A 20,506-nucleotide genomic window follows, 5' to 3' on the forward strand; every position below is an offset into this window, starting at 1 on the left:
CTGCTGCATAAAAGGAAATGTATGTAACTTACACACTGCAGTCATTATAGGCCTCAGAGCACAACAATGCATTCATGCTGACAATGGATGGAGTATAAGCCGAGACTATATGAAAACTGCTCCTATGTTTTTGAATTCTTTGAACCTCACCTAATGAAATATGACAGTAACATAGGGACCTAATGGATTTATAGTTATCTTATGGTGTCATATGTGAGGGCTGATTTTGAGGATGGTTGTGACCTTAGGAATAAAATTCAAATAGGAATAAAATATACTTTTTCTGAGGTTAAAAAACAAAAGTACCCATCAAACCAAGCCAGTGTAAGATGTGTCTCCTCTGTGCTTTGAGTAGCCTGCAGCCTGCCAGCGTGTCCATGAGAAGTCCTGACAGTTATTGTACATGACCATGGCCAGATCCCTGGGACAGGGAACACTTGGCCGGCACGTGTGAAGGTCCTGAGGAAGGCTGCAGCTGGCTGCACAGACCAAACCGCCTGTTACTGACGCTGTGTGTTAGAGAGCCAGGCTGCTTACAATGTGCATGCTAGGCTTTTAGAGCCAGTGTAATAAGAATGTCAGTGAGTTGACAGTTTACCCAGGGTGATACATCTTCTCAGCAAAGGCTCCAGGCTTCGCTCCAAGAGCGAGAAATCTTGGATCACAGGGCTGCAGTGAGGATAAACATTCAACTGAATATTCAAGTAGCTTTGCGGTGTGTCTTTAGGGGGCTCTTAGAGAGTTTACTTTTGTAGGCGATGAGTGAAAAGTTCAAAATAAGAAAAGCTTATGGGCAAATAAGGAGAAACGAAATACAGTAAGTGATTATAACTGATAAAAAATCCTTAACAACCACAAAATAATTATAAATTATAAATTTAAACGATAAATGTATTGAGATAATATGGTGGCATTTAATTTGGGAATATGAATAAGAGACACACATGATGTTCATTTAATGTCATCACTAGATAATGAGCTCAGCTGTGCACAAGAGATTCCTCCTGGCTTAGATAATAGGGCGTATTGCACATTAGGTGAGCTGCAATGACAATTCAAATCATTGTCTGGAGAGAGTGCTGAAAGCGTTTCCTCATCTCTGCTGGATATTTTGACTCCAGCGTGGATTGGAAGCTCTGAGTGTGTTCCCTAATATAACTCTCTGAGCGCCTATGTGACAGGACTACTTGATAATTGAGTCATAGGATATGGCGGCTAAACGTGAATATAAACAGAGATGTGATAATCCAGCAATTTTAAGTGCTATGAAGGTATCCTCGTGTGAAATGAGCGTGCAGCAGGACTCCAGCGGGCCCCCATCATCTGTCTATTTCAGGAATGCTGGGCCCAGTCTGACTGGTCCTGTCACACCCAGACACAAACACAACAGGCAGCTCCATCAATAACAGCCTGGCTTCATAGGTGGCAGCACAGAGATCAGGTTTTCATTTCTGTTTATTATATTTTGTAGTGAGTGATTTATAAAAACCTGCAATGCGTCAGTGTCACTTAATAATTCTCCCCTGGTTTGTGTGATGATGGGTAAGAACATGTGCTGGTTCTTATTAACATATCTGCCAACGGCCGCCATGATGCCTGTTGTTTCCCTTCATTTGCTGACATATAACATAGGGGTAAGGGGGGTGGAGGTGTGGTGTTGGTGGCGGTGATGGAGGGGAGCGCTGCTTAAATCCATCACCGAAGCATAAATTGTCTTTTCACTGCCTTGTTTACATGCGACCATGATCAGGGGGCTTCTTTGTGCCACGGACCTTGAAAAGCCAAAGCATAACACTTCACTTCACCAGCCACTTCAGCCAATGGCAGCAAATGGAGAAAGCCGATGGGGGTGGGGGGTAGTGGAGGGGGTTGCTAAGCAACCTGTTGTAACATTAACATGGAGTGAAAACAGAAACCCGGTGTCTGGCTGAAACATCCGGCCTGATCCAAAGCTTTCCGTTATTCACAGTAAAGACGAGGCTGTTTTCTGCTGTCACTGCAAAGGTTTTTGTTCATGTCACGCTAATATCCAACTTCACTACGCAGTCGCCATGCATGAACTCAGACTAATGAATGAGGCTGATTTTAAGAAACATGTCTTAGCGAAGAGAAAAATACCACTAAATTATTCTGCTAATGTCCAAATTAACTTTGTATTTCCTTCAGAACTGCAGTGAATGATGGCTAATCATGAGTTTACACTCACTCTGAACACATGGGCCTTCTCTACAAAGGCAATGTCTTGTGTGTCATATGAGTCAAAGACACAGGTAAAAGGTAAAAACACTTATTTGGCAAAGCAAGTGAACTGTAACGACACCGTCATAAACCGTGTGTTCATTTCACTTGAATAAACTCATTGTAATAAGTTCCCAATTTATAATATTAAGTGTCAGATTTCCAAATCGAATCGAGATCATCTTGGAAAGAACTAAACTGGCTGACCTGGAGTCCAGCTGGCTTTTGAGATTTATGTTTCTGAGGGTTGCTCCTCTCAAATCTGGGGGATCTGTGTAACGTGACTCTGAACAAGCTTCATTAAATATTAACAACTGTGCTGGGTTCATACCAACAGGCCCCATCTCTGCTCTACAGGTTATCATTTCTGTTTGTCATGTTTGAAAGACTGAAAGGCAACACTTTGACCTTGATTTCTTCTGTCTTTGAAAAAGCAAGAACTGGATGCTGCTGGGCTATAAAAGCATGTGCCAAACTTCACATTCTGTTTTAATTCTTTTTTTGTACTCTGCACTCTGCACAATGAAATCCTGCGGAGACATATCAAAACACCTCAAAACATCACTGTTCAGGAAACGTAGAATAATTCAGAATCAAAATCCTGCTTGAAAACTTACCATCAGACCTTCAGCCCGATTTCCTGATAGTCTGCACTCAGGCTAGTTAATCTAAAATAAACAAGTACTGCTAATTTCAAAAGATAAACTGTACTATTGTAAACTAGTGACATAAATATGCTGAACAAAAAAAGAAATGGGTGACAAATTAAAGGAAACCCAAATATAAAGAGTCTTAGGCTGAAAGCCTTCAGAACATCTTCACTGTCAAATATTCTACCAGAGTCTTAAACTCTACTGGAGGGTTGAACACTATTCTTCCAAAAGACATTGTTTTTATTCATGAATGTTGGAAGATACTGTCTAACACGTCAGTCCAAGATCTGTGGTTCATATTTGACTTGTTTTAATTGCACAACAATATGTGTGAAAGGTCACAGGGGTTTGGCTGGTCTTTAGGTGACTGACTGAGGAAGTGGCTCACGGCTGAGCTGCCGGGCACTAAACACAAGACTGATGTATCTGTTCCATTTACACACGCAAACCTGTGTAAACATCTACACAAGCTGTAAACCAGGAGACTGCTTCATACAACGCTCGACTACTACTGAGTCAATACTCCTAAGAGCCTGAAAAACTTGCCATCCAGAAGCAGCAGTGAGCTGTGCCTTCAGGGGGATTTAAATATTGTTATACTCAGTGACAAAACTCTTAAATTAAATATTGCAATAACAATGAGTCTTTGAGGCTTGCTCACACATAGACAAAGTGCTTTGATATAAAGGAAGCTAATGGATGTCCTGTTCTTTCTGAGAAAACATTGTCCAGATACAGTATCTCTAATAACTCTGGGTGTGTGTGTGTTTGTCTGTGCTGTCTATATTACAAAACACTAAAATAGCTAGTTTTGATAAAATCAGTCTGACCATTTTGCCTCTGTCCTAGAGGCAGTTTGATTAATTATTTGTGTTGGGGTTAATATTTTATCAAGCTTGTGTAGCGTCATGTTACGCAGATCCCTTGGAGCAAAAAAAAAAAAAAAAAAAAAAAGGAAATAATCATTGCAGCAAATGTTATGAATGAAAACACAGGCACAGAGACAAATACATCCGCTGCATTTCAGAGGAAAATGACACAGCTCGCTGATTCTGGAGCAACTAATTAATAAGAGGATGGTGATTTATTTTCTGCCGGGATTTAATGGCATCCATAAACCATCCTGAAGTACAGTTAATGTGGAAGGAGAGTTTGTTTGTTGGAATCAGAAATAAGGTGAGTGGACATGTTAGGATATAAAAACCATGGAAACAAATGGGGGTAATATATTTCATTCATATTTCATCTAACTGTGTAGAATGTCACACACAACTTTGTCTATCCTGACAGTCAAATACCACAATATGTGAACAAGAAGCAAGTATCCATGTTCATGTGTAAGTCCACACTTGTGCTGACTGGCAGCTGTCCATGTCACATGCTGTTCATTATGACGCCTCAGGCAGACCTGTTTGTCAGACTCCAACATGAAGTTTAACATTCAGGTCCACTGTGTCAATAACCACAGGCAGAACTCACACTACCACAACTGTGCACTTAAACAACACATCTAAAAAAAAAACATGCTAAAACTTCCCCCTGAATAACATGTATACAATACAACCTGTTTAATCACCATGCAGCACCGAGATTAGCCTTGAACTGTGTGAAAGCAGCTGCTGATGCACACTCAGTGCCTTTTCAACTTCAAAATAATTTAATCAATCATGGCAAAGGCTGCAGTCTCATCTCACAGCACTGTGATAAAGATAACGGTGAAATATTATTCAGTAAACTATTCCCAACACCTCCTTGCCGCATAATATGCATTCCATTAAGAGCGTGGTCCTGATGCCACAGCCTTATTGTATGCATGTGGAGTAGCCTGTGGTCTGCTCCCTATGACTCACAATGACAGCCGCTGATATAGTAACGCCTCACTGCTAACTGCCAACTTAAAGAAACAACCGCACAAGAAAGGATTTATTACTCATTGTTATATTTAAAAAAATGATCGCAGGTACTTTTCAGGAAGGTGTAAAGTCAGGACGCTTTGAATTCCCTGACTGGAGTATCTGGGCTTTCTCCTGGGCATTCAGCCTCAGAGTGCGGCACCCATAGCGGGTCGCATTTCCACCGTATGGATCTGTCTTTACTGCAGTAACTGTCCCAAAGCCAGAGCGCCTGTCTCTGCCGAGGAGCACTATAAATAAATAAATAAATAAATAAAAATAAAATAGACTGATTCTCAGAGGCATTTATATTTGATGGAGTCTGCTGAATTCACATTAAAGTGAACTGGGTGATTAATATGAAATACACTGAGTGGTGCTGATTTTGCATCATACGATAATAACAGAGTCAGCTGTTACGGTGCCAAGGTGAAAGAAAGGAAAGAAAGAAAGAAAGAAAGAAAGAAAGAAAGGTATGATAAAAAAATAAAATAATAAAAAACATTAAAGATCCGCAGCAGAAGCCACATGCAGAACATGCAGCAGCGATCAGGGGCAGAGCAGGGACATGCTTACCTCTGTGTGATGGTAATCCAGTGTCGTACTCGCTGCTGCAGACACACTTCACTGAGCTCTGTGCGCCGAAGGCTTCACCCGACCAGGCGTCCCGTCAGCGCTTCACACTCACCGCCGCACTACACAACCACCGAGCACCGGGGGCCGGGCCGCTGGCCCTTCACATTAAAGGCCTGGACTCAGGTACTGCACAATGAAACACAAAAGTTGGGAGCTGTAGCCATGTTAAAACATTTACACTTAAAGCAGTACGCCTTAATATATTTTTGGTCACGTGAACAAGCAGTGACCACAACTCTGGCATATTATTACTCTAACAAGTTTATGGCTGAAACGTTCACAAGTAGTTATCTTTACACAGGCAGGAAGTACAAGTCTATAAGTCTAATATCCACAATCCCTTTGAGCTGCTGGGAAAAAAACCTTTTGGTAGGGTGGGTCCAACCCACCACACTGACATTTAATAGGATTTCATATTAACAACATTGCAATTGAGCCTGGTTAAATTCAGTATGTCTCAGGCATGTTGGAGTTTCTCGTGATTAAGATGTGATCACTGATAGATTTATGCAGTATATTATACATCCTTACTGACGGGCAAACTGTGAAGAATAAAGATAATAAAAGAAGTCACAAAAATGAATAAAAATAAATAAACACAACTGTAATTACTTTACTATAGATGTCTTCAGAAATATTAGTTGTTGTTGTTTTTTTTTAGTTTAATATATTGTTTATCAGTAAAGATTTTACTTTGAAAGTTGTGACCAGAAGTCCTGGCTGGCTTCACCACGTCACACTTTATATGTTTCTCTTCAGAGAATAGAGCAGGGGACAGTTTTCCAATCAAGGTTAATTTACATGAATAACAATCAAGTAGTTTATAATTTCATTAATCTTCTACATACTTAACAAGATAAAATCAAGTTGGAAAAAGTTTTCACATACATGGAAAAAAAATGTGGGATTCCATCCACAGAGAATATGGAGCACCATCAAGTGACCAAACTTCATATTGCACAAGAGATAAACCAATATTGGTTGTAAAAGAGTCAATTAAAATAAGGACGCATTCAAGTGTAAAAAAAGGAATATATTATAGTATTTCATCAAGAAATTCAGAAGTTACATGAAGTCTGATGTACAACAAAACAGACCTCCTAAAGGCACTTCCTAAATGTTATTATAACACCCATGCAGGACCAATGGACAAAGGTTTAAGAGAGATACAGTACAAATATTACAGCCAATCTGCAAGTCCTTTAAGAAGTATAATGGTGACAGCATTTCAGGAAAATTAAGTGGAATATAAGGTCACAAAAACTCGCACAATTAAGTACTACCATACTTTACAGTCTAAACAGGAATTTCATATATAATTATCTGGTGAACTGAAAAGTATTCATGTCACTGGCTAAGTTTACAGGAGACCCACCACCAACCATCATTAAATATAATTAATATTTCAAATAAATGATTTCCCTTTTTCCCCTATGATTTACACTTAAAACCCCAGAATAACCCCCCTGCTCCCCCCCCCACACACAACAAAATCAAAATACCTAAATACAAGCTACAATACATTTTATTATATATCTCAGTATTTTTTTAATGTGCAAGTTATTGTACTTACAGTTGCATGCTCTTACACTAAATCATAAAACATCTACACCAAATATCACTCACACACACATAGACACAGTCAAACAAAGACACAGACCTACCCACACACACACACTCACTGAATTACTCTGTTAGGTAAACTGATACACAAAATGAATAAAAGCAAACAAACAAAAAAAAACCCAACTGTCTCACTGGATGGACTCATGACACACTGTCTTTCCAACACATCCTTCCCTCTTAAAATAACCCCTAACTTTAGAGACTGAATCCAGCAAAGGTAGACGCGCCGATCACCGCAGGCGGCGAGGTACGGGAGGTGCTGAGTTTGTTGGTCTGTGGGAAGGTCTTTGAGGAAGTGCTCGAGTAGGGTAGGATATGTAGCGCTCATGCACCATCTTCTCTGGCACCCTGTGAGAAACAGACAGAAGTGTAAAGCCATTGAATCATGCAGTTCTAAATATACAGTGAAGGGTGGGTAAACTGTGACCTCCACTTTGTGTGGTTATCAAAATAAGAGGCAGCAGTAACATATACACCCAGACTCTGAAAGTAGTGTTTCAAACAATATACTAGTCTGAGATAAAACACTTCAAAAGTTCTCAGACTGGACAGAAAACAGTGCCCCAATTTTACTTACAAAAATCACTGCAATAAAACCCACAATATCACAGGACTACCTTTGGACTTTAATGTTATGAAAGGGAGACACACACACACACACAGTTTCTACAAACAAAGTGTGCTACGTCAGCTTTCTGTCAGTTAAGAACACATCAGTTTCTTATCTATTTAAACAAATTTGCACTGAAATCAACACAATAAATTGTATTATGATTTATACATTTAAATGCGTGATTAAGTAGGAGAAGGTAGCTTAATCACAACAAAACATAATTTTCACTAGAGTCAAACGCTCAGATGGTGGTTACTGCTATTCTGCGAAGCTAATTAGCTTTAGCAGGAGTTTATCAAGATTTTCATTTAGCTGTGTGAGGTAATTACCAAGCTGGGTGGCTGGTTCTGAGCGCAGGTGTTACAACAAGTTCTTGCGTCCACAGATTATCAAACCTGAGAGCAGTTTCGGTGGTTTAGTTTTTAGCTTTGTTCTGAAGTGACTCAAAATGTGAAAAGCTGTTTGCACAGAAATGATGCATTTCTGTGTGAGCTTCAAACAGTGTCTCATCAGACACTAAAAAACACGCACCACGGTAAAATGATCAAGAATTAAACCCACAGAGGCACACTTTGCTGCACTGTTTGCAGCACCTCAAACTTTTGTGCCGTGGTTCAGCTGTGTTTGTTACCTTCCTTCATTTTATCAGCCTTAAATATATTTAAGAAATGTTACTTAGCACATACACAATCCCATGTACTAAATTCTCTATTGAACTATACTGATTTGACTGATTTTAGAAGCTCTGTTTTCTAAATATTAAACCTGAAGTTTGACACTGTTGTGAGCTGCTTACCACTGTGAGTCTTAACTCTAACCCTATATATACATTACATTACAATATAATAGATAATATGTTCAACTGATGAACAAACTAAAGTTGAGTTTGCTGAGTTTATTACTTAGTATACCATCTACACACAGTACTATTTATAGAGTTAAGAGCTCTATCATATAAAATGATCAGACAGCAGTGTTGCTTGAAGTTAAAGGAATGTAGTTGACAATCAAACCACTTTTATAGTCATTTTAATTTCAGTTTTTATTTAGAGGTGTTCTCAGCATGTGCTCTCTCACGACTGTGCCTGGAAGATATTTATATCTTTACACACGATGAACATCAACACCTTCTTCACTTTCTGACTTTGGCTTCTTCACTAACGCACAGCTGCAAATCACTGGTGGGTGAACGTTTCCTCTTTCCCCTCTTACTGTCTCTGTCATCGCTCTCTGCAGATTCTTTATTGGCCACTTCTGTTGCAGAGTAACCAATATCTATACTTCTATTATTGCTGCAATTAGTCATTGACACATATTCATTGTCAGCTTATTAGGTACATCTGGCTAAAACTAATGCAGTCTAAGATAACAGTCCTGCACTCAATACTCCTCCATGAAGATTGTAATAGTCAGTTTTTACTGAAATTGTTTTAGAGAACTGTTGATTCAACTGCATGATCATTTTGGAGGATGTAGCTTGAGGTGCTGTTCAACGGAACTGCGTTATGTTGACTGATGATCCACCACATTCAAATCAATAAGGGTAGGCTAAATAACAGACACACCTCTTTGTATAATGCAGAACAGTTCAACAGCACCACAAACTGCTTCCTCCAAAATGATCATACAGTTGAATCAACACCTCTTTAACACAATGCAAGTGTGCAAGTAAGTAAGGTAGTCAGTGTAACTGCTGTGTGTGCTTTGTATGCACTCATACTGTATTTTGTTGCTCAATACTGCATTGCTCTGTGTTGTTGCATAAGTAAGCTGCATCAGTGGTTTCAGACTGACCTTCCTGGGATCCGTGGAGGAACCCTGGGTGGAGGAATGACGGGTGGGACATCAGATGGCCGCGGAGGTCGGGGTGGAGGAGGGAGACTTTCTACTGCGTCCTTTAGGAAAACAAAAAACTCAGATCTATATTGTGACCACACCTACAACACTTGAAAATAAAATATTTTGACAAATCCAGTATGCTTGAGTTTTACAGCTGAAACAGTTAGTCAATCAATCAACTAGTGGATCAACAGAAAATGAAACCACAACTTTTTTGACAAAAGATCAATAGTTTAATTTTTTTTTTTTTTTTAAGCAAAAATGCCAAACACTCTTTATTTCCTGATCCTTAGTTGTGAGGATTTGCTACATTTCTTGATTTTGTGTGACAGCAAAAAATCTTAGGGTATTAGACTGCTGAACGGACAAAACAAGCAATGTGAAGATATCGCCTTGGGCTTTAGGGAATTTTGATGATATTTGTGACCTCGTGTTCAGACATTTTTTACACCAAACCATTAATCAATTAATCAAAAATGTAACTGTCATATTAGTCAGTAAAGAAAGTAGTTAGTTACAAGCCAATCTGCCGTCTTCAGATATACAGTAAGACCCTTGCAATATGAGTAGAGGTTTCACTTTAAGTGTCAAAGTGTCAAAATCTGCAGAAAAAAAAAACATTGCAGTTCTGATTACAATCAGAAAGTGATTTCTGGGAAACCATTGAGCAATGTGAACCAAGATTCAAAGACTGTAAGAGAGTTTCAGTTTGAGCCTTTTGCCAATGTAATTCTAAAATACTGATAAATCTGTACATGTAAGGATCAGGATCTGAAGAACTGAAGTAGCCAGTGAATAAAACTGAGGTCATGCATGATACAAGTGTAGAACACAAGGTCAGATGTGCAGCATCACAATAAAAAGTGAAGGTTCAGTTTGGTTCATAGACATTAACGCAATTAATAGCAATTAAAGGCTGTCATGGAGCATCCAACTGCCCAGTGTAGCACTTTTTGATGTAGACAGAGTTAAGTCTGTGTGAAGACCTGTTACTAACTGTACTAAAGATGCAAATATTATATCTGTTGTCCATTTAGACTCACCTCAAAATCTGGCTCTGTCCCACTGCTGAAGCTTAAGGCGCTGTGAGTGCTGAGTCTGTTGCTTTCTGTACCTGATGTAGAGAAACAAAGATTAATGTGGCAAGAAAACACGTGATTTCAAAACTCTCTGAGGTTAGTGCCTGTGGTGAATTATGCCGTAAGACCACTTTGACAAATGTGGATAAAAATATCTTCTTGAGTTGCACAACACAGACATGCCAGTTGTACAACATGTCTACAGGAGCAATTAGAGTGAGATTAAACAAAAGAGAAGCCTGTAAAGAATAGACGGACTACAAAATGAGCAGCACAAGTCTCTCAGTATTAATTCTTCAAAACCTGACAACATATCAATGCATCTCAAAGCACACTGTTCGTCATTTGTGATATTTGTATGCAAAATTTCTGATATTTTTCTTTTATTACTGTGAAAAAAAAAGATACAAAATACAGCGATTCAAGGTGACAGTTCCCTGTCACACATAAATAACCGTAAATTCATACTTAAGAACAGTTCAGTGTTCCTGAACCAACAATATAACTTGAACAAACAACGACTAGTTACGGATTCATTAAGTGTCTAAGTCTCTCATGAGCCCCTGCTAGTTCTTTAACAAAGGAACCTAACTCATCAAACTGTTATTCATCATAGAGGGAGAGTGTTAACGGATTGAAATATATCATAGAAACAGAAATGGGCACCATCATCTCAGGACTTTCCTTGTAATTCAACACGTGTCAAGATCAGAGGGTGAAATCTTTTTTCGAAATTATTTGTGTTGGTGTACCTTGTGATTAACAGGAATTTCAGAGTGAATGACGCATTTCAAGCAGCTCACAGAAGGAATGATAATGTCCTTATTAAACCTTCATTTGCTTCCATCTACCTGATGCATCGTGGATCATACTGTCATAAAACAGAACATTAAACTATGGGTTGTTCAGTATTGTTGGATTATGCCATCAAAGCTATGAGAAAAGGTTATTACGTCTCACAGGTAATGAGATGGCCAACATTATCATGACTGTTACCATTACTTCAGGCAAAGGTCGGCAAATACTTGAGGTACTGACAGCCAGAGGGGTTAAGAGAATAACAAGTAATATTTTATTTTGTGTCAAGTCAGAAGAACTGTTTTTATTCAAGCTGGTATGTAAAAAAACTTTCTTGAGTAAAGTCCTTTACTAATCTAGTTTTGGATTATTCCACTGGATTTAACTTCTTGCATTTTTTTCCCTCCCACTGCAGAAGCTTCTACGGGACAAACAACAACACCAACAACAAATGGGAAAAGCTACTCAAGATGCACCCAGCTGGAAGTTAGAATTTGCACCCAGCTTCCATGCCGGTAAGTGCAGGTGTTTCCAATATCACCACTTCCTCCAAGTGCTACTAGTAACATGTGAGTTTTAACCTTTTCTCCTGCATCCTTTCTGAGTTTCTCTTAGACACAACCTGAAAGTTTTGACAGATGATCAGAACTGGTAATTAGGGAGCCCCAAGTTAGTTCTTCTCTGTCTAAGTATGGTTGCTACAGGAGTTCATTTGTTTGTCTGCAGATTCTTTGTTGGCCTCTTTCTGCTGCACAGAAATGAAGAGACCAATAACCAATGTGATTATATTCAACAATTTTCTCAGCCCATTTCTTTGGGTCATAGGAAGACAGGAACTAAAACAGCCAGCAGGTGCAGGCACCAGTTCATAAACAATAACTCACACAGGTTTAGAGTCTACACTGCATCAGATATGTATTTAACTGGAAGGACAGAGAGCTGAGGAATTATACTTTGGTCCTTCCTGTTCAGTCACAGTTCAGACATCTGAGCTGAAGGGTTGAGAAAAAAAATTGTATTAGGACTTACTGGATGTGCTGGATGTGCTACCTGTCTTCCAGCTGCCTCTCTGGATAGGCTGAGCCACAGGTGGGGGTGGAGCCCCTACTCTGGGCGCCGACTCATACACAGCACACTCTAACGTCAAACTGGAGCCCCAGTATGTATTTGTTGGCATCGGAGAACTTATCACATAATCTAAGAGGGGAGAGACCACTTCAAATGTTAGTGTTTCTGAAAACAACAGGATGTGATGTTCTACTGTATTCTGCTTATAAATAAATTATTTTACAACAATGAACTTATTCTACCAAGTCCTTTTCCTGTCTTCTCTCTCTCTTTGTGACGCCTGGTGATGCTGTCCCGTAATCGCTTCAGATTTTCCTAAAGAAAAAAAAACACCACACACGCGCCACTTATTAGATCTATTCCTTCACCATGAATCCACACCTGACAGACTATAAAGTTTGTACAGTTGATCTACCTGCTGATAGCGTATGGAATTCGCCCTCCGCTCATGGTCAAACTGCCAAGCCTTGAACTCTTGGACGGCCTCGTCCACAGTAATTTCCCCCACTTTCACTCTCTCCTGCAGAGATATGAGCTGCCTCTGTCCAGGGGTCTTCATTCCAGCATAGGGGTCATAAACAGGTGCTGGGATGTCCGTCACAGGTTGAACTGGATGGGTGGAAAAAGTTGTCAAACCAAGTGAAATGATCTACAATGCAATATTACATGGCCAGGGGGAAACATAAAAAAAATAATATAAATAACATTAAACGTTTTTTTTTTGTTTTTTTTAAGTTGTACAACAGTTTCATGCAATAAGCTTCAAGCTTATTGTTCTGAGGACACGTCAAGAAACGCACTAATTCAAACGGTAACGATGTAAACACCAATGTAGTGGAGTGCATTGGCTGTATAACAGATGTGACCTTTATTTTTTGTTCACTGTCTTCATTGTCTATGGGAAATGAGGGGGTGATCTACATGCAGATAAAAATGTTGAAAAACAACAAGACCGCGTAGATCAGCAGAACGGTTTCAAGGTAAGAATAAAAACATGCTGGGACAAAATTTTGAAAACTGTTCACTTTCCTACTGCGTAACATAACCTGAGGTCTGGTGTTGAATTAACACAGAGAGGCAACAACAAGATGATGCTGATTCAATGCTACTTTAAAGATTTTTACATGATTAAAAACCTTAAATGTCCTTAAACTTTATTTAAAATTTAAAAAAAAACTGCACAAGATAGAACTCTGTTTTTTTTCTCCTTAGTCCCCGTATGGTTCCAGGGACCCCAAAATAGTTATTTGCTCCTGACCTATAAGAGGCAGCCAATCCACCTACAAAACGCCCTTCCTCTGCTTCCCCGACTCTCTGTCTCAGCCAAGCAGACTGCAAGAACTGCTTGGCTGAGAGTCTACCCACACTGCGTGCCACTTCGTTTTGTTTTTTTTTTTTAATTTTCTTTAACTTAAAATTTGGTTTATCTTTGTTTCCTCCATCTTGTTGATTCCCCCTGAGCTGGGGTTAAAACAACTGTAACTGTAATACTGTAATTTCGGGTTTTTTGTTTGTTTGTTTGTTTAAATGTTAGAGTGCAGGATCAGTTGATTCAGAGATCCATTTTATTTCACAGCTTGACTTGTCAAAGCAAAAAAAAAAAAAAAAAGCACAGAGGGAAACGATAAGGTTTTCTAATGGCTGCATTCCATTTAGGTGAGCCAGTTCCAAGGCTCTGGTACTGTGCATGCTCTCTCACTGTCATGACTTACTGGAACACTGACTGGAATGTTAGTTGCTCGTGTTATTTACGCCTGTGCTTCTCCTGCTTTGACAAGTCAAAATGAACTAAATGCTTTCCTCTCAGCAACTAGGCCAAGTCACTACCACATATCATGATTAGCTGTAACCAGTAGGCAAACCCGTTTGATTTGACTAACTTGGCTTCCGGGAGCCTTACCTCTCACAACATTGATACCACAAAAGTAGCTCATGTATAGGTGATTAGACGGAGTTAAGCTTTTAAGGATATTTTCAGTACATACGCTCTGGAGGGAGATTTGGTCAAAAATAAAAAGCTTGCACACTGATGAATGAGCACATGTAGGTATCAATAATTATGTCAAGTAAAATTAAGGATCTACTGTATTGAAACACTTGTTTTCCTCTGTATGCCTGTATTTGTAATTCCTCTGTATAAAGCATTAGGCTTGATAATTCAAAATATGTTTGTCTACCTCCATTGAGAGAGATGAGATTATTCCCAATTGTACAATGGCCTTATAAACTTCATGAGATCAAACATGAAAAAAAAAAAATCTCAGTGTTACTGTCAATAGTTTAAACTGTGTTTTACCTGCAGGATATCCCCTCTCCATCACATTACTCTGGGACGTGCTTTTATCTGAAAACACTGTCAAAAATATCAAGTTATCTATTTTTGTCTGGAGAGCAGCTTTATGAAATATGATGTGTAAAGAAAACATTTGGGTAAAATAAAAAACAGACTGCACAATACCTCTAGAGATGTAGGTCATAGGCTTTTCAGTTTCAGGCTCAACCTCAGGTCTGGGGATGGGGGCTGGTGGACGGTTCTGGATTATGGAATTATAGGTACTCTTTGCATCCACAGTGTCATAAATATCCTCTGGGCAGATGTTGTATGGATCCTCCTCTTCTTCAATTTGATCTAATTCATTCTGATCGTCTTTGACCCCTTCTTCACTGTTGCGGTACGCGTTGCTGTCCTGGTCAACACCGTCATGAGGTTTTGCTAGAGGACATGGCGTAATCCCATTAGACATGCTATATTATACTTATACACTGTCTCTATTTAAAGTCAGTACTTTTAAAGTATACCTTGGAAAAACATCCTAAGCATGGCTTCTTCGTGGTTCTCATCTACTGCATTCATCACCTCATCTGATAAAAACAGCACCGTTATCATCAGTTTAACGGTTTAATCACAGATTTGGCAATTATCATCAATGTAAGGTCCAATAATTAAAAACATGTTAATCTTACATAGGTCCTCTGCACATTCAGGGTTGATCCCCAGCATTGACTCATATATGTCCTCTGAACACCCTGAGAGCTTCATCATGATATCTTGAGATGTAGCTGACATAGCTTCATACACCTCTGCACACTCCTCTGTGTTGACAGTGTCCTCAAAGTGAGACTTGAGCATGTCAGCTGTCTCCTAGATTTGTTTGAACACCGGAGAAAGGGAGTCAGTTACTAAAAAAATACAAGAACTTGAGGCCTCAACCTGAATCCAAATGTCCCCACACCGAAGACTCAAGGACTTAACGGGCATACCAGTTACCAGGAAGGGTGCAAATACTGTGTTTGGCATCTCATGTACAGGGAAAATTCTACTGCACAGTCTGGCCACATCTCCTATGTCACATATCATCAGGGCCACAAATTTAAGTTCATCTCCATGGAAACACATGAGGCCTTTAAGTACCGCTTCATGCGTGTGCATTACTTCCCCTCGCGGTCCAGCACCTTTGCAGACTTGTCGTGATGACAGTGAAGACGTCACCATTTGTATGACAAAAGTGGGCTAAGCCTGCAAGTCCGGAGGGTGCACATTTGGATTCAGTCTGACTGTGAGAAGAAAATATCAAACACTCTGTTTGATACTAGATACAAATAAGAAAAGGCATCGTTTCATCATTTAGCTTACAACAAATTCGTCCATGAACTGTCTGAGATCAGAGAAGCCACTCTTCTCTGCCAGGGTGTTCGGGTAGTCTCCATATTTATTCATCACGCTGTAAGCCTGCAGAGCCCCGGGACACTGAAGGAGAATGGTGGTCAGCTTCTTCAGGCCGTACTTAGCAGCAAAGTGGAGCAGTGTGGGAAGCTCCTCCTTACGCTGATCTGCATGAATGACAGAAAGCAATCAGATACAACCGACTGTGTGTTGACTCTTAAAAGATGTTTTTATTTCCTGTGATTTCATTGTTAAAGATCAAACAAAATGGAACAAACACAGTGGCTGTTCAAGTAATATATGTCTAATAACAGCAGATATGCTGCCAACTTTAGGCAATTATGTGGGGAACACCTCAAAAATAGTAAGCACTGGCAACTAACAGAACCAGAAATCAGACTACTTTACTCACATGCCGCCATATTGTCTTCTTCAATCTGTCTGATTCCAAACAGCTGAAGACTAGTTGCAGGCATTCTGGATTTTAACGAGTCAGTTAGCATGTTGTCCAGTGATTCTGTAGCATCAGATGTCAAGTTGAAGGCCTAGAAGTAAAAAACACAAGTCATACGATGTGAAGAGCTATTAAACCAGCCAAAAAATAAATAAAAGAAAATAAAGGAAAAAAATTCAAACAACGCTACAAACTATGCAACATAATGTGTCACCTGGCAGATGAAATCAACAGGATCCGCAGCATTTTCAAGATACTGACTGACTTCACCCATACTGGTATAATATGTAACAGGCCTCAAGCTGACACAGGACTGGTCAGTGTACATGGTGAGTGATACCACTCCAGCAGGCATATCTAGATGAAAATAAGAAAATACAGCGATTTCAGATTTAAGCTTTCAATATCTCGCATTCAACTAAGATTTCAGTTCACAGATTAAGGTCACATGGTTTCCTGTAGATACTTGCCTGGTGCAGCAACACTTAGAGTGTATTCATTCTCCACTGTGACTGGGACCCTTTTTGCAGCGACACTTTCAGATGAAAACTCCACCTCTGGTACCAACTGATCATCTATTTTCTGCTTGAAAATGATGAACAGTGTCTCCTTTTCCTTGGAGAAAAACAGAACATAGAATTAAAATAGCTTCTTGGTAACATTACTAGGACATTACTAGTTCAAATCTAGAAAACAAGCATTGGGATGAAATATTTTATTTGTACTAAAACAAATGCTTTTGCTTCACTCAACAACAGCACAACATAAGTGATAAATATATCAATGCTTAACTGTCTCTCACCCTATTAAAATAAGAGAAAGTGGGAATAATTAATGTTGGATAACACACTCATGATCCGTATTAAACTTGCCTTTGATATTATTATTAGATATTATTATATAGTAATTACTACTCGTAATCACTGTAATTACTTCAGTCTTACCCCACAGAGAACTCTGCTTGGTTGAACGGTGAGACAGGTGAGGTGCGAAGGCGTACTAATTTCCTCACTTGCTGAAACCTTTGTGCCCACAGGTTCTTCTTCATCCTTTAGGACAGTTTCTGTCTGCTCTTCTGACACCACTTCCTGTGTTTCATCACTGGTGGGATCTTCAGTTGAATAGGCCGCTCTGATGTGCAACTCTGGTGCGGTTGCAGCTTCGCTTCCATGTTCAGCCTCCATTTGTTGGCCTATGAATAAAAAGATACAGAAATGAAAATCAAAAATTGCTTTTATAGGCACCGAAATATTCCGCATAGATTAAAGGTGTTTTTATTCAGTCTTTAATTATTCACCAAGGCTTAAGGTTCAGTTTATGCACAAAACAATCCACTTTATCCAACACCTCTGAAGCTAGTTTCGGATTTATGTGCTTCATTTTCAGATATCCAACTCTGAAATTTGTGTTTTTAAAAAAACGTAGTAATCCACACATTATTTACTTGACTATTTCTTCAGAAGATTAACCTGATAAACCAGGATGTTGTCTCTGGAAAGGCAAGATGTTTTTGAGTTTCATTCAAACATGTCTTGTCCAAGCTTTACCTCCATACACAGAATGAAATTTGATTCACATCCACTGCAGTAGAGCTGATGCCGTTATCTCTAAACTGATATTTGCTCCCATCTTTTTTTCACAATACCATTTCAGGTAAGTGAGATAATATATCTTCTGTAATTTGGGTGAGCTGACCTTTTAATTGATTATGTTTGCTCTTTAGCCCTCAGAGCAGCTTATCTGAACATTAAATTGTTGCATCTGTTATGAAAAGTGTCAGCGGTATATCTATAATGATACCCCACATGAAGTGTGACTCTTTGAAGGCACAAAAAAAGAAACACGCGTGTTACGTGTGATTAAATGTCGCGTACTGTCAGTAATGGACTCCAAAACGGTAGCGACGTAGACAGCGGGATCATCATCAGCATAGAGTTTTCTCCAGCTCTGCCAGTCTTCGAAACTCTCTGTCAGCACATCATCCTTTGAGATGCCACACAGCAGCACCACCACTCTGTGTGGCGGATAAAGGAGTCTATGAAGGGCTTCCTGCAGTTCAGGTTCACAGAGCATGTCCAGGAATGCTGCCGTCAGGAGCAGCAAAATGCACTTACAACTTTGGAAGTATTCAAAGTTATATCCATGGAGCTGATCGGCTGGGCTGACTGCGTACAGCAAAATTGAACTTTTGTGGAAACTGTGAGAAGATTTCAAGATCTGCTGCAAATACGTTGCCCATTCCTGAGCCTCAGCCGTGTGCAGAATTAACAGCTCATAAGATGAAGGGGATTTGGAATTTGCTGAAAAACAGAAGACAGTACAGAGTGATTTGTATGTACAGCACATGCGTTCAAACAGTCTCATGGCTGCCTTAACAGAACATAAAGCTGTAAATTATTATCATTAGTTACTCTTAAACAACTCTGATCCAGCCTCGCTGAGAAGCAGGAATCACAATCCTGTAATCAGCTAAAACATTACGCTAATGATGTGACACTGGTGATATTATGAGCTGGTTTCCATGTTGCAGCAGGTAGTGTTTGTCGTGGAAATGCTCCACAACACACCAGCTGTCCAGCTGTGGAATTTCAAGGTGACTGTGGTTAGAGAATGAATGTCCGATTTGTTTGATATTTCAGCGCAGAGTCAACAACGAGTTGTGCAAACACTGCACTATGTCAACACTGGTCAGAGTAATTTTGTTTGACTCATTACAGTGTTTAATCAGGTCAAGTTCACCTCTGTACACGCTAACGGGGAAAGAAACCCCACACAAGTGTTCACCTTCATCACTGTTCCCACTGATGGCAGGGCAGAGAGACTCACGATCTGTTTATTAAAGAACCAGTAACAAGACGGCTTTAAATTTAGACATGGGAAATTATAAAATAACTGACCTATGAATATAACTGTACGGGAAAGCTAAGATGCTTGCTTCCTCTTTTTTTTTTCTATAAGCTCCGAAAATAATTTTCAATTAAAATTCAGTAAAAAAAAACTCAATTAAATAAACACATCATGTAAAAGAGAACATAAAGCATTCTAAAAGAGTAATTCATATTGTTTAATCAATGCTCGACTGTAAAGTGCTGTTTTTATGTAAATATATGTCGTTTGGCTATACCCTTACCACCTGAAACTAACTTGAAAGACAGTTATAGAAGATGGATCATATTTACCTGATTCAGTACTTGAAAAGGGTTCTTCCATGGTTGTGAAGCCTCAAAAGTGCCCAAAATCAGCCCACAAGGAGCATCATTTGTCCAAATATCTCCTTTTAATCTCTCAAGTTTACTGAAACTCCTTTCCTCTTCAACTGAGACTGCATTAGCTTTCACCAGCTACAGCCTTTTGCTCAGTTGTATTAATAGCAACACTTAGTTTCCTGATTTTGGTGACACTGCCCCACTTCCTGAAACAGTTGAAGAAGTGAGAAAATGCACCACTGTTGTGTCAGAATGTGCAACATGTCTGCGATTACACTTGCCATCCTCTGGCCCTCGGTTGTTTTCTTTTTGTTGATTATTAAGGGGCAAATATTATGACAGAAATAAAAAAGAGGGGTTTAGTTCAGAGTGACTGTGTTGGATTTTGAAACACGCAGGCACAGACCCTGACACAAAACAGGGATTAACACAAAGTCTCTATTCTTTCATGTGGGAAATGTCTGTGATATACTTTTGCTCTCTGTTCTCAAAAACACTGTGCACATGCGCCCACGCACACACACACTTCACCTGTTGTTTGAGTTACATGCTTCTTCCGTTTTTTCACTTCCTTATCAAGGTGTTTCATAGTTAGGGTGATACTGTGAGACTGTATCTCACATACCTAGACATGTCTGCCACAAAACACTTTCACCATGATATTTTTACCCAAATGTAAGACACTGCTGTGGCTGAGGTGTTCACTTCGAAGTTAATGCTAAACTTACACCTCTATTTTT

At 39.4% G+C, this 20,506-nt stretch overlaps 1 protein-coding gene across 1 annotated transcript; it reads right to left on the minus strand.

Moving 5' to 3' along the window:
- Positions 1-6,225: 6,225 nt before the first annotated feature.
- pik3ap1 (phosphoinositide-3-kinase adaptor protein 1) lies at positions 6,226-19,906 on the minus strand. Its single transcript, XM_041050576.1, has 17 exons — positions 19,740-19,906; positions 18,435-18,860; positions 17,505-17,752; positions 17,031-17,175; positions 16,775-16,917; positions 16,519-16,651; positions 16,077-16,273; positions 15,407-15,584; positions 15,242-15,304; positions 14,901-15,155; positions 14,739-14,795; positions 12,858-13,051; positions 12,685-12,757; positions 12,404-12,571; positions 10,541-10,611; positions 9,453-9,553; positions 6,226-7,393 (listed from the first exon to the last, which is right to left on the minus strand). The coding sequence occupies exons 1-17, from the start codon at positions 19,768-19,770 to the stop codon at positions 7,276-7,278; spliced, it is 2,601 nt and encodes an 866-aa protein (XP_040906510.1). The 5' UTR covers positions 19,771-19,906; the 3' UTR covers positions 6,226-7,275.
- Between the last annotated feature and the right edge of the window lie 600 nt (positions 19,907-20,506).

This window comes from Toxotes jaculatrix, chromosome 11 (genome assembly GCF_017976425.1).
Source record: "Toxotes jaculatrix isolate fToxJac2 chromosome 11, fToxJac2.pri, whole genome shotgun sequence".
In the NCBI taxonomy this organism is placed as follows: Eukaryota; Metazoa; Chordata; class Actinopteri; family Toxotidae; genus Toxotes; species Toxotes jaculatrix.